Genomic DNA, 14,608 nt, shown 5'->3' with positions numbered 1-14,608 from the left:
TGAGCAAATCTCTCCCAGGAGGGACAGCAGCATCTCAGATGACAACAGGAGAATGCAGGAGGCCACTTCAACCTTTGAAAATTAAAGCTTTTTGAACTCCCTGCCCTCGTCCCAAACACATTTCACAGTGTAAGCATATGCCTTCTCATTGCTGCTCCACATGGAACATGGCACAGGGTCACACTTTCTTAGGTATTTTGGAAGAATCAAGTTTGGGGGACACCTCAGCCCTGGTGTTGCACAGACTGTCCGCCTGCAGACCCCAACTTTGATCGCCCCTCTTGAACAGCAGCTGGGCTTGTGCAAACAGCTTTGGTGGGATGGGAAAACAACACACTGGGCTGACAGGGCTGACAGCACCCAATTGCACCAGGGGACAGTTGCAATGAGGTTTTGCTGGCAGGCAGTGAAGGGGTTTATTCTGTCTCCTCAAGCTCATCCCTGAGCAAGCTGGGGGGAGCAGGGAGTGCAAACAGGACCTTTGCCATCCACCTCCCAGGTGGGACCATTGACAGCCACCAGCAGGAAGGTAAACAGCCCCGGCACTGGGAGCCCCAGGGAGGGGATGGCTGATTAGAAGGATGGGATGGATTTACCAGTTGTGTTAGTCTTTAGTCTTTAGTCTTTCTGAAGCAGGAAGAGGCGCTCCCCTCCCTCCCCACAGCCACTGCTGTGCCCTGGCTCCCTCCATCAGCAGAAATATCTATGAAATAAAGTTTGCAGCTAAAAAAAGCCTGGAGGAGCCATGGGCAGCCCCTGCAATGGGGAGGCTCTGAGCAACCCGCCAGCTACATGGGGAGATCCTGGCAGGGCTGAGACAAGGCTTTGGAAGGAGGGTTGGTGGCAAAGCTGTGGCGAATCCACATGGGCTGGGTGTCTCCAGTGGGTGACACTGTGCTGTGACCAGAGCAGCTTCCTGCTGTGGGGATGGACCTGTCCTGGGGATGCACCCAGGCCAAACAGGCCAAGCAGCAGCCAGACAAGGGCCTGCAGCAAAGCTCTGCTGGCCATGCTGGTTCAAAGCCATGTGCTTGGGGCTCAGCCAAGGAGATAAATGCAGGGAGCACAAAGGACACAGAGGGCAGAAAACCAGGAGCCAGCAACTATCCCATGAGAGACCAAGTGCTGGCCACCACCCCGTCAGTGTTTCTGTCCAAAAGCCAAGACTTACTTTTCTTTCTAAATACTACCCCCCTCCCGCTTAAAATAGAAAATAAAAAACAATAAAAATAAAGCTCCCCATCCTTACACCACGAAAGGAAGAGGCAGGAACGGGAAAAGTGTAGCCCTCCAGCCTGGACACCCTTGGACAAAAGTCCAAGCTAACACTTAAGCCTTGAAGCTTCACTTGAGCCCCCCGTAAGAAGATGATTTCCAAGACTGCCACAGGCTTAGAGACAGCTCCCCTCCTGCTCCTGTGCTATTTTCAAACAATGACATTTATTCCAAAACAAAGTGTTTTGCAATCCTTGAGCAATTCTTTCCTTTTCCAATAAAAAGTGAAATTCTCTTCATTCTCAGCCAGTTGAGACTCTCAACCACAGGCACTGCCACCAGCTCCAAATCCATCCACCCTGCAGATGGCCATGTCAGAACCCCAGCCCAGGCTCCTGCACTGCACTGGCTCCAGGCAGGTCTTGCTGCACCACTGCTCACAGAAGACTGGGAGAGGTTAAATTTTAACTTGGAACTCCTTCCCTAAACTGCCTGACTTGTCTTCTGAACCTCCCTCCTGTAATTGAGGGAATTTCACTTAATCTATTTAACTTCCAAGTGTGCTCCTTCTGCCATAACTTGTTTCCCCAAAAAGAAACTGCTTAATGTCTTGCAATATTAATATATATATATAACTGAAAATCCATGGAGCTGAATATGACCTATTTCTCATAGCAATATAAGTATTTCCAGGTCCTAGCAAAGGCACAGTAAAAGTAGCTCTACAGCAAAATGAGACTGAAGCCAATAAAGAGATTTGCTTTGAAAGAAATTAACATGAATCAAATCCAAGGCAGTGGATTTCATGGCACAATCTGCCTATGTTAACTGCCCAGTAGTCTCCCAAACTGCCTGTCCAAAGGCAACACACAGTAAAATTTACATTCTGTGGTCACTCAGACAGACATCTGGTGCAAAGGCTTGCACTTTAAAATAAAAACCCATTGAAAGCACTTCTTAAAGAGCTTTGCAGTTTAAAAACAACACCTAGGAACTATGTGGGACTGAGCAATTTAATCCCAAAAGAAACATGGGCAATGCCAGTGCTCATCCCTGGATCCAGTGGGAGAACACAAGGGGTTAAACATGTGGTGGGCTCTTGCAGCAGGAGCATGAAGGGCCTATTTAAAAAGAAGAACCAGAAATAAGGAATTTTGCCAGTTTTTACCCCTGATAAATCCGCATTCCAGTCTGTCAGCTATCTTGTTATCCCCAGAGCTGCTGAAGTGTCTTTGGCTGTAACTATGCATGACTCCAGCTTTGAGTAATGGAAATAAAGTATGTGCATTGCGACTGCAGCGTTTCTTTCCCAACCCCAGAAAAAGAAAGGCAGAGAAGGAGGAGATCCTAGAAAAGCTCAGGAATTTTGTACAGAGAAGTTGGAAAGCTGTTCACACCCTACATCAGCTGCCCACTGCACCAAACCCGCCTGGGGAAGAGATGCCTACAGCTTGTAGAGGAGATGCCAAGTTTTAGCCTAACACAGCAGCTCTTACTGTCTGCAACAACAAACAAATAAATACTCTTCCAGATTCACAAGTCCAGTTTAGCTGGCAATTCATAGTCAGCAAACATTTGGAAGCAGTATTGTAAAATTAAACAAAGCTATCATTTACAGGAAACCCTGCCTCGAGTACAAATTATAGTTGTTAAGTTTATCTGGGAATGCCTTGCCCCTGAGTGCTGTATAATTATTCCTAAATCTTTCAGGAAAGAATGCAAATATTTTCAAGCCGTAATTCATTGACAAGGAGGAAGTCCCATTTAACCTTTTGCGCATATTTTGATACCTAGAAATTAACCCCTACTTTCCACAACTACTTTCCAGGATCCTGCTGAGCCAGTTGGGCAGCAAGTGGACCCACAGCCCTTGTTTTGGCCAGGCTGGACAGGAGCACCAGGCTCACCCGGCACCCTTGCCCACTCCTCTCAACAGCAGCTTCAGGGCTGGTTTGCAGCAGCCCTGTGCCAGCCAGGCTGCTCCCCTCACAGAGCTTTCCCCAGAAGGAAGGCTGCTGAAAAGACTGGCTGTTCTCACAGGAGTTACAGCAAGAAGAGGTATAAAGGAGCCTTTAGTAATGCAGAGGGCTGAGTTATGTGGAGTTTTCACTAGCGAGGCGCCTGCACCAGGATCCCCTTGATGGGCTGGATTCAACAGGGTTGAGCAGCCCTGAGCCTCATCTCTTCCAGCCTCCTCTACCCACCAAGCCACAGCTCTTCAACCAGCCCCAATTAACTCATGTTGATTAGCAGAAGCCACATGGCCAAAAGCAGTCACATCTTTCCCAGCCTCCCATAAAAAGTGTTTTGTTTCGGAAAGAAGGTGGTCACCTCATCCTCTGCTCAGGACCATCCAGCATCCAGACCTTAATCTACCAGTGGCAACAAATTGAGAGACATATCTAAAGAAACAGTCACAGCCAAAGGGGAGAGGGCATGCATCCCCCAGGATATTTGCAAAGTCACACACACAGACCCCATACTCCCCATGGCACCCCTGGGTGGGCACCCACTGCTCCATGGGGACCCATTCTGCTCTAGTGCTGTGCCAGAGTCAGCCACATCCTCCAGCTCTGGGACCCTCATGCACCCACTACTGTGCTACAAAGGGAAAAAACCCACCCAACCAAACAACAGCCAGCCTTACCTTTTCAAAGGCAGCACTCACGCTATTGTGTTTTCCTCCGAGTGACATTATTTATTCAGAAGAGCTCACCAGTGGGTGTTATCCCCTGGTGCTCAGGCAGCTCCTGGGCATAGCAGCTGGGCAGCAGCACCCATTTCCCAGCTGGGTGCTGCAGGAGGCAGGAACCTGCAGCCTGGGAGCATCACCACCGTTCAGTTACTCAGACATGGAATGCTAACAAGGTTAGGCTGCAGCAGTGACAGACCAACATCCATGATGCACATCCACTTGCACAGATCAGGGCTTCTGATATGGTGGAACTGGGAGAAAAAAGGACCTGGCTTCTTCCTCTGGGTGGAAGCAGGTCACTGTATTCCCCCCCTCACAAGCAGGTAAAAGCCCAAGAGTTTTCAGTATGAAGATGAGAGAACCTCACACAAAATGGATTTAAACCCAACTCAGCTAAGATGCCAGGATGCTCCAAACCACAGTGATGATGCTCCAAACCACCACCTGGGTCCCAGCAGTACAAAACCTCTTCACCTCCTCTCCTTTCCAGTGAGCAGTTGTGAGCTTTCTTCCATGCCTGGAGCCGGGGAAGGGCGGCCAGGCAGGCACAGAGCCCTTGCACTCCCTCCTCATCCCACTGCCATGCTCGGGGAGCAGGGAGGCAGGAGCATGTAAAACCAAACCAGCGAGCATTGCACTGGAAGAAAGCAATCTCATTATGAGAGCTAATGAAAGCGAACCACAATTATTATGTAAACAGCGCTGAATCATTAGCAGACGCTATTAAAGCCATTTTTCCCCCCACCGAGAAGAAAAGCATATTGCCCTATGGCACCCTCAGTTCTGTCTCTAAACGGAGCCAAAACTCAGGGGGAAGCCTGTTTGTTTTCCTCCAGTCCAAACTAAACCAGCAGCACCACTCTGACCCCTGATCTGCACGCCGGGTGTTTGCCAGCTGCTCCCAGTGCCTCTGCCCAGCAAAGGGGCACGGGCACTGCTGCCTCACTGCCTTGCCTCACCAGGCCTCCTGTGATCCCCCAGGACTGCTGGCCACCACACTTTAGAAACCCTGAGGTTGGCAGGTACACAAAAAAACCCCAGCCTGCACTATTCAGAGCAAAGGCAAAGCCTGCCTGGGTGCCCATACGTAGCTGGCAAGGGACTGATTTTCCGTCAGGCTTGTAACTGTGCCCGTTTCTTTGATCACATAAATGCTCTGTCCCTCCCATGGGAATGGGCCAAGGAGAGTCAAGGATGGTGCAGGAGGTTATTTATCCCCCTTACTGCATGGCTCTCCCTATCACTATTTTCTTTCCAATAGCAGCACTCACCATACCTGGGTGAAGCTGCTTGCTCTTTAATCTTCCATGGGGCAAAGTTACCTTTAAAACAAACAAACAAACCAGCTCCCTTACACAGAGGACACTGCCAGCCAGTTGGCTATAAAGACACTCAAACAAGATCCTCATGTTTGTAGGAGAAGCGAAAAACTGCATTTCAGCCCAGTAAAAATCCTGTCTCCATCTTTATGTTCCAAGAATGCTGAATCAAAACAGGCTCAACTCTTTAAAAAGAGGAGAGTACAAAGAAGCAAAAAGTTTGTATTAAAACCCATGTAATCTTTTTAAACACCATTATTAGAACCTGTAGTACCAGCCAAGAGTGATTTATCACCCCCTGTCATCACAGCCTGCAACACAGAGCTTTTTATACCAAACTGTCAGTGCTACAAAGCTAAAGCCCCAGCTCATAATTTCTTAAAGCTGGTCCTCTGCTGCCAGCAAATCCCCTAAACCCTGGGATTTGGGGGTCCAGAGAACCGCTGCTCCTCCATCAGTGCCATGCAGAGCAATGTGACCCAACCCAGAGCATCCAGCACAGGTTCTGCACTGTGCTCCCGAGCAGGAGGATGTTATAAGTCAGTGTAGGTAAACAAATTACCCAGGGCTATTTCAGCTTCTTTCAAAAGGAAAGTCAACGGGCCATAAAGGCTTTAACTGCATTTTCCGATGCAAGAAGGAGGGACGGACCTTGAGGTGCCTGGTTTTCACAAGGCAAGCGGTCAGAGCTCTCTGAAAACCAGACACCCTGACATTTGGGGTTTTCCTGTGAAGCTGTTACTCTAACACACCCCAAATCACCAGTAATTTCTAGAATAGCAATACAAACCACAAGAGGTTAAACTGACTGCACATTACTTAAACTAACCTTAGGGTGACCCCTGGAAAGGAACAGCTATTGGATGTTGTGGTTCTGTAGAAACTCAATTACCAAAGCCAATTTCCTATGAGCATTTTTAAAAAAGGAAAAAGAAGGAAAAAAAAAAGGCAGCAACAATGCTGACAATGTGTAAGGGCCACATATTTTCACCTCCTGAAAGCTGCAGCCTCGCCTGTATAAGAACTGCTCCTATTCCCACAAAAATGTTCAAACATATTTTAAACATTTCATCATTGTTTGCTCCCATCTGAATTTGCTTAAAATCCAGACAATTCTCAGCTTCTAAATTGGAAACATTAAGAGAAATACTCCTTCAAAATCCTTTGCTCAGGGTATCCCCTCTCCGCCATCCACGTACCTTTCCAACACCAAAGCTTGCAGAGAGAGAAGTGCCTCACAGGGAACTCCCACAAATCCAAGGCCATCAGCCACTGGCTGTGTAAGCCACAGAAAGTATGAGTAGAAAGACAGGAAACTAACAGATTTTATTTCTCTGCTTAGAAGATGGACAACAAAAAAAGTTTTTCTAAGAATGTTTTCTGAGAGGTGAGTTATCTGGCAATGCTTTACATTGGGAAAGAGGTTACTATAGTTCTAATTTCACATGAAAATCAACACTGAGTAGCCCTTAATTAAGATTGATCCCATCAGCTGGTATCCCCACACACACTCCTTGAGCACCATCTCCATCCTTTCAAGCACTTTGCCAGTGAGGTGATGCACTGCTGCTCTTGAGGAACATCACCCCATCCCACCTCCCTCCTCTGCCAGGACCCACAGAGACATGAGAGGTGTCAGACAGCAAGGCACAAACCAGCACGGAAGGTGATTGTGCCAACCATGGCCATTTTCAAACAGAAAACACCAGCCTAATGAAACTACCACAGCTACATCCTCACGGGGCAAAGCCTGCCAACAGCCCACACGGCTGCCACCAGCTCTGCACACATAAAGCCTCCAACACTTTCTCACCAGGTTCCCTCTTCCCAACATGCTATTTTTATCTGAGCACCTTTCCCGGACCAGAAAGATGTAAACAAGAAGAAAATTCTCTGGCACAAACATGGTGCTTCGGCCACAGCCTCTGCAGACTGCACGGGCAAAGAAAAACACAAAAAATCTCTCCTAGAAAAGCAAAATAGTTTCATGAAACACTTCTTCAACAAACCAGGAAGCAGGCAAGACGGGCTACAACAAAGTAGTAATCTCTTTTAATTAAAAAAACTTGGCAAGTAAAAAAAAGAATACACACAGCAGCTTTCTTCCTGAGATGTACAAACCCCAGTGAAGAGCACAAACTGCACCTTTCAGGGCACCAGAGGGGTTTGCCATGGGGCATCTTGGAGCACACAAGGTAATTTAGGGAACAAGAGGGAAACTTACTGGGTCCTCACACTGCTTAGCAATGGGAGAAGGAAGTTATCTTCATAATCTCAAAAGAAAGAGAAAGCAGGAGGAATGTGAGGAATGCAAGGAGGTTATTGCCCGGGAGACTGGGACTGGCAGCTCACTCTCAAGCCTGGCCGCCAGCGAGGAGACACATCCTGACCTCTCTGCTATCAAGAATGTCCATCCCCCCACCAAAAAAAAAAAAAGGCAGAACAAAAGAACAAAAGCAAGTAATAAAGAATTTTGCAGCAGACTGAATAATCCTGATGCCCTATTGTGGTGCTGCCCACACCTGCAGGACATGTCAAGGACTGAGCCTGTGGAACTCAACACACGTGCACGTTCACAGAAGTCCCTGGTGAGTCCATAGGAATGGCCATGTGTGAAGGGGGCAGGAGATGAGAACCACACATCTGACACCTCTTGAGAAGCACTGGCAGTCCTTCCCCATCCATGCAGCTTCCAGGGCTGGCAACCCATTGCACAGAGCCAGGACAGTGGGGTCTGCACAAGCCACCATCCAACACCAAGAGCAGGCTAAGGCATCACAGACCTCACCACAGACATCACCACCTCAAGGAACTGGGACCTTTCCAGCCTGCTGACAGAGATCCCAGCCCTAATGGGCAGATGCTGCCTGCACTTCCAAGACAGAAAATGCTCATCTGGAACCTTTTCCCATCGAGGCCATCTCACACACACAGCAGTGATGCTCCATCCTGAACTTCCTTGGCGCCACAGGTACCAAGGAAATACCGTGGCAGAGGGGAGATGCAGAGACCCAAAACAGTGGCTTGCTGTTGTGTTGGCCATGCTCTGCTGCTGTTTCAGTACGAATAAAAAGCCTGTTGACATACGAAAGCCACAGAAAATCTCCCTGAAACTACAAAACAGCACTGAAAACATTGTGCAGCTCAGGCCTTCTGCACAATGTACACACGCCTATTCAGCCTCTTAAAAAACAGCTACATGTCTAAGGAAACATCTGATAATTAAGGCAATTTTAACAATAGATAATAATTTGACTATGAATTGTATGGAATGTAATGACTGCTTATTCTGGCAGAAAAAACAGAACTTTCTATGAAGTGCCTGCCAAGGAAAACGATACTCCCACTCAGCCCGGACCACTGCGAGCAGTTGCTGCTAACCACATGCTTCACGCTGCCGGCTGCTAGGACACGGAGCGCCGCTGCAGCCGAACAAAACCCCGAGCTGCACATTGGCAGAGAGAGGGAGGGAGAGAGGGAGAGAAGGCCGCGTCCCGGCGAGCGGCGGCCGGAGCCGGGCTCGGAGCCGTGACTCAGCCGGGAGCCGCCGCCAGCCCGGCCGCGCCGCCAGCGCTCCTCGGTGGCCTGCGGGCAACTCGCACGCTGCCAGCTCCCCCCTCCCGCTGCTTCCAGTTGCTAAATGACATTAGAAGCGGCTAAAAATACTTCAAGCGGTTCTCTCGTTTAGTTTTCCGTACCAGCCAACTTGTGAAGGCCGAGGGGATGTTCTCTCCAGTGGTCACTTCCCCACCCATGGGTGGGCAGGTAATCAGTCCAGGTAATCAGGAGAAAACCCCTGCCCGCCAAGGACCATTGCCTTCATCAGACAGGAATCATGGCAAGTAGGTACAGCTGGAGGCCAGGTCACTGCACACCTTCAAACAGACCTCAAGGATGACCAGGTGTTATCTGGTACTTCTCATAGCACAGCAAGTCCAGAGCTGCCTCTGCAAACCGACTGCAACAGGCTCGGCAGGGCCAGACAGCCGAGAAACACCGGCCTGGAGGGGATCCAGAAAGCCTTTCTCAGTTGGAAGAGGCCACATGGAAGAGAAGCATGTGAAAAACTAAAGAAGCATTTGCTGAACTTGACATGTAAAACAATGGGCTGGTTTTGGCTGGAGTAGAGTTAATTTTCTTCACAGTGGTTAGTATGGGACTGTGTTCTGGATTTGTGCTGAGCATAGGGTTGATAATACGGAAAAGTTTTTGTTATTGCTGAGCTGGGCTTAGACACAGCCAAAGTATTTTCTGCTTCTTGCACTGATATGCTGAGGAGAAAGTTGGAGGAAGAGACACAGCTGGGACAGGTGACCTCAAGTGACCAAAGAGAAATTCCAGACCATATGACATCATGGTCATATATAAAGTGGGGGAAGAAGGAGAAAGGGGAGGACATTTGGAGTGATGGTGTTTGTCTTCCCAAGTCACTGTTACATGTGATGGGGCCCTGCTTTCCTGGGATAGCTGAACACCTGCCTGCCCAGGGAAACACTGAATTCCTGGCTTTGCTTGCATGCTCAGCTTTTGCTTTCCCTGTTGAACTGGATTCTTTTCAACCCACAAGTTTCCTACCATTTACCCTTTTGGACCTCTCCCTAATCCTTTTGGTAGGGAAGTGAACGAGTGACTGTGTGAGGCTTGGTTGCTGGCTGGGGTTAAACCCCAGCAAACAGCAATGCAAACAAAGCAGGCATCCTGACTGACCAAGGGCAGGACACAAGGACAGAGCACCTACTGACAGCCATAAATACACTGGGGACAAGTGAGCAGCACGACATGAGTGCACACCCACCCACAGTTACTTTGGGCAAAGTCCCAAAGTCCAAAAATCAAGGGTCAACCGATTTCCTCTGCCATGGAGAAAGAACTGCTCTCACAAATAAATGCAGCTATTCAATTAATTTGGTTTAAATAGAGATTAATTACACTGAACACTTCACTAAGACTGAACAGAGTGCTGCTTGCACCCAGCTCCCTGCAAAGGCAGGCTCCAGGTTTGCTCTGTGCTCTCCACCACTGCCAGGAGAGCAGTGCCAGCGAGAGCAGGGAGGACACTGCTGAAAGAATTTTGCCAGTTAACTGGCTACATTTTCCACCAACAGGCAAGATTATTTTGGGTTTTTTTTCTCCTTTTCAATCCAGGAAAAGAAACATCTAGTTCTTCCAATTAGCAGGAAAAGGGAAGGAATTTCCGTCTGTTTAACACCTGAGGGCAAGAAGCAGCCTTTTGAAAGAAAGGTTGGGTGGGGGTTTTTTGTTTTTTAAATCACAGCCACCTACTGTGGGTCTCCAGATGCCACCGCACCAGCTCACTTTGCATTTCCTTCTGCAGCCCCACCAGACCAACCAGAGTAAGCAGCCCCTTCAGATGGTCATTTCAGGGTGTTTTGACCCATCAGGACAGCTCAGAGACACCTGGAATCCATAAGGAACATTCTGGGTAGAGTTTGAACAAAGTCAGTGGCTCCAGAACCCAGAACTTCCCAAGATGTGACCTGTCCTTGGGAAACTGTCAAAGTCATCTTAAAAGCAGTCAGCGGCTGGTGCTCTGCCCACACCACCTACTATCTACAGGCTATCAAGAGTCAGGTTTCACAAACCAACCGTGTAGACATCAGGTCTAGAAAGCATTGACCTCTCCAGCAAGAGCAAGATTGCATCTCAGCACTGCCAGGAGCTTTGCCACACACACATCACAGGGCTGGAGGGGCAGCAGCCACTGGGGAACACTCGGGTAAGCAGCACCAAAGGGCCATGGATTATGAAAAGCTTCCACACAGATTTATAGCAGTAGTCTGTTTATACCTCTAACACCAAAGAGACATAAAAGGAAACAAGTTCTTTGTGTCCCACACCACAAATAACCCATTTTACACCTCTTATCAAGCAAGCAGTGAGTTGACCAGCTGTGCGCTTCTTTCAGAAATGCCTAGGTACTTCAGCAAGACATAACCTGCTATTTATGCATACTCTAATTAGGTCCTAAACCTCGTCTAAATAAGTATTAAAGTGAACTCCTGGGTAATTATGGTGAAGGAGCAGCTTTTTAATGCCACTGAAATAGCAATGATACAGATAAAACACCTGCTGGAATAGGCATTTCCTTGAAAGAAAAAAGTTTGCATATCTGCTGCTCCAGAAGACAATAATGTGGCCAAAAAATCCATGTGAGATGCTATAAAACCCCAAATTACTCCCATGGCCTTCCAGTGAGGATGAGTTTCACTTGCTGTCACACAGCCCAATGCAGGGACACATTTGCCTGCACCACACACCTGCTTCACTTTACAATCCAAGGCCAACATTTTGTAGGATCAGTAATCCCCAAGAGCAAAGAAATCACTACCCTTACAGAAACAAATCTCCCACAGCTTTTAGGACACCTTTTCACAAAGATGCTAGAAGTTCCTGTCAGCACTGTGATCTAAACTTGTTAAGAGAATGTGAGAATAAACCATAATCTATCAAATCACCACAAAAATCTAACAAAGAAGTTGATGCACTTCAGACATGAACAACCATGTGCCCACACATCATTCCATCAGCATTCATGTGTCCACACGTGATGCCATTCAGTCCACTGAAGCCTCCCCAAGCTGTCCTCCACCAGTTTAGTGAGCAGAGAGGTGCCACCAAGCAGAAATCACCAGTTTCCACCATCACCCCGATGGGATACTTGGCCAAGCACATGGCTCATTCCCTCACACACATTTATCTTGTTCCCACCGATAGCCAGGCGCCCAGGTAACGATAGCCAGGCGCCCAGGTAACGGCCTGTCCAAACCACTTACTCTCCTGATGGAAAACACGCCCCTTATCACCTGAAACACCATCTGAAATCAAAGCTTTGGCAAGTGACCCTGTTCTGGAGACACAATACACACCACAGACCTCTCACCCTGGTGCCAGACCTCAGCCTCCAGCTTTATCACCTGGCCCATGGGACTGCAGTGCCCTGTGCTGATGCCACAGGTGAAGTTCTCCACTCTGAGAAAGCTCAACACCAGCAGTGGGACTGGTGGTTACCTCTGCCTGCACCAGCTGAGCAGCAAGGGGGGAGATCCGGAGCCTCTAAATACAACCCACACCAAAACCACATGAATTCACAGGGGGAACGTGAAACTGCAGCAGGTGTAGCACCCCACTCCAGGTTTAATTTTAAATTCAGCCACACTTGAGGTACACCACACTTTAAAGCTGTACACAGCACGCCTCCTTTAAAGACTTCCACCACCCTCTCTGAAATACCCCGCACAGCAGGATTACATTTAAAACACAACTTTGCAGGACCTGTTGCTTTCCAAGCAAGGCCAGACACAGACTCCCTGTGCCCCTGGAACAGCAACACAACCCAGGCGATACTTTCAGCATGTCACTGCAGAAAGCCCTTCTTTTGTCAAATAATCTTACCTTGCTCATCACTTTTCTCAAACAGACAACAGCTTTGGAGCTTCAAATGGAAGCCCTGTCAACATGATCTACTCCTGACATTCTCCAAAGCTCACCAAGTCATCTTAAACAATAATATATAAAATAAGGATTAGGTCAAACCTTCCCAATACTGGGCTTAAGGGGAAGTCTGCTCACGTTCTGATCCTACACTGGACTCAAATGCAGGACTATTTATTAGAGACCATTTTACAAAGCAGGCAGAGTGAAGGGGCGAGAGTATTTTAACTGCAACCAGTCAGACGTTTCTCATTAAAATATTTCTTGGAGAAGTAAACGGGCCTGCAATTTTATTCAAACAGATGTAGGCTAAATGCATATCATTAGTCTGACAATACAAAAGCACAAGCGACTGAAATGATTTTAATTTTGTCAGTGAAAAGGATAATGTATGCATATCTGGAGGGCACACCAATGGTAAAGATTACCCCCAGCTTCTATCTGAGCCGTCTAAAGGTATTTACTTGGGGTCTGTCTGTGTTGTGACAGTGTCCCAGACCGAAATGAATGCCTCCAACACTCCACATTTTTGAGCCATTCAGTCATGCATTTTTGTTATTGTTGAAAGTAGTGCGAAATTGCAGTGCATGAGCTGGAGTCCTTGGTGGTCTCCGAGGATTCCAGCTAAAAAGGCACTTCCTTTGTTCCGCGGAGAATGCGGTCCAGTAGGTCATTCAGAAGGGGAAATAAAAGCAGCGGCCCTGGGAGGGAGATGAAGGATGAAACAAAAAGAATAAAATGTTTTGGGTGTGAGCACATTAGCTACCATTTCCTACTGCTGCCGGCTGCGAGCACTCCTGTCCCCGGGATGCGCAAGTACCTCGGGACGAAGGTTGAGGGAAGGAAGAAAGAAAGAAAAAGGGAGGAAAAAAAAAAAGAAAAAGAAAAAAAAAAGGAGCCATGTCTCAGTCCCTCCGCTAGCAGCCGCCGGGCACCGGGGCGGGACGGGCCGCCCGCTCCCCGCCGCGGCGAGCGGCGACCCAAGGGCAGGAGCGCCCGCGCCGCCGCCGCCGAGCCGGGAGCGGGGCCGGCAACAGGCGCGGTCCCGCCCGGCAGAGCCCGGCCCGGCACGGGGGCGGGCAGCCGGGACCGCGCCGGGACGGGCGCCGAGCTCCGCGGAGCCGAACCGAGCCGCGCCGAGCCGGGCAGCGCGCCCCGAGCCGAGCTCCGGGCCCCGCGCCGGGGGAGCCGGGCGCGCACCCCGCGCTCCGCGGGGCCGGGCCGAGCGCGCACAAAGGCGGCGGCGACGACGATCGCGACTCACCGCTGATCTCGTGGCTGGGCGCCTCGCTCTGGCTGAAGCCCTTGGCGGCGTAGAGCCTCCGCACTTCGGAGCAACTTTTGGCGCGGGGCTCGGCGGCCAGCAGCAGCGGCAGGCTGAGGGCGGCCAGCGCGCACAGGAGGGGGCGGCGGGCAGCCGCGCCGCCGCGGCATGGTGCGGGCGGGCAGGGGCCGCCGCGGCCGGGCGAGCGCGCCCCGAGGCTGCAGCCCGCGCTCCGCCGAGCGTGCCCCGCCGCGCCCCGCAGCAGCCGCGCCCGCTGCCCTGCGCCCCGCTCCGCTGCGGCTCCGCTCCGCTGGCCCGGCGTGCGGCGGCGCTCCGCGAACTTGGCCCGGCAGGAAGCACATGGGGTGGTGGTGGAGGAGGAGGAGGAGGTGGAGGGAGGCGGGGAGGGCGGCAGCCAAGCAGGATCGCGCAGGGCCGGGACAAGCCTCTGCAGCCCCCGGGAAAATCAGGAGCTGGGATCCGCCCGCCCAGCGAGGCGGAGCGGAGCCCGGGGCTGCCCGGCCCCGCGCGGGCGCTCCCTCCCGCGGAGGGCCCTGGCGCTGCCCCGCACGGGCACTCCCGCCCGCAGCCGCGCTGGCAGCGCCCGGCCCCAGGAGCTCCCACCTGGCACCCGCGCTCCCGCCCAGGCCAGCTCCGAAGTGC

General features: G+C 50.3%; 1 protein-coding gene across 1 annotated transcript in view; it reads right to left on the bottom strand.

Moving 5' to 3' along the window:
• Positions 1-14,115, bottom strand: part of GPC4 (glypican 4) — a 66,197-nt gene extending 52,082 nt beyond the window's left edge. The window contains 2 exon segments of the mRNA XM_030967314.1: positions 13,946-14,087; positions 14,089-14,115. Coding sequence (XP_030823174.1) covers positions 13,946-14,087; positions 14,089-14,115 — 169 coding nt within the window.
• Between the last annotated feature and the right edge of the window lie 493 nt (positions 14,116-14,608).

This window comes from Camarhynchus parvulus, chromosome 4A (genome assembly GCF_901933205.1).
Source record: "Camarhynchus parvulus chromosome 4A, STF_HiC, whole genome shotgun sequence".
In the NCBI taxonomy this organism is placed as follows: Eukaryota; Metazoa; Chordata; class Aves; order Passeriformes; family Thraupidae; genus Camarhynchus; species Camarhynchus parvulus.
Note: the sequence above shows the minus strand (reverse complement) of the source record. Positions and strands in the feature narration are given on the sequence as shown.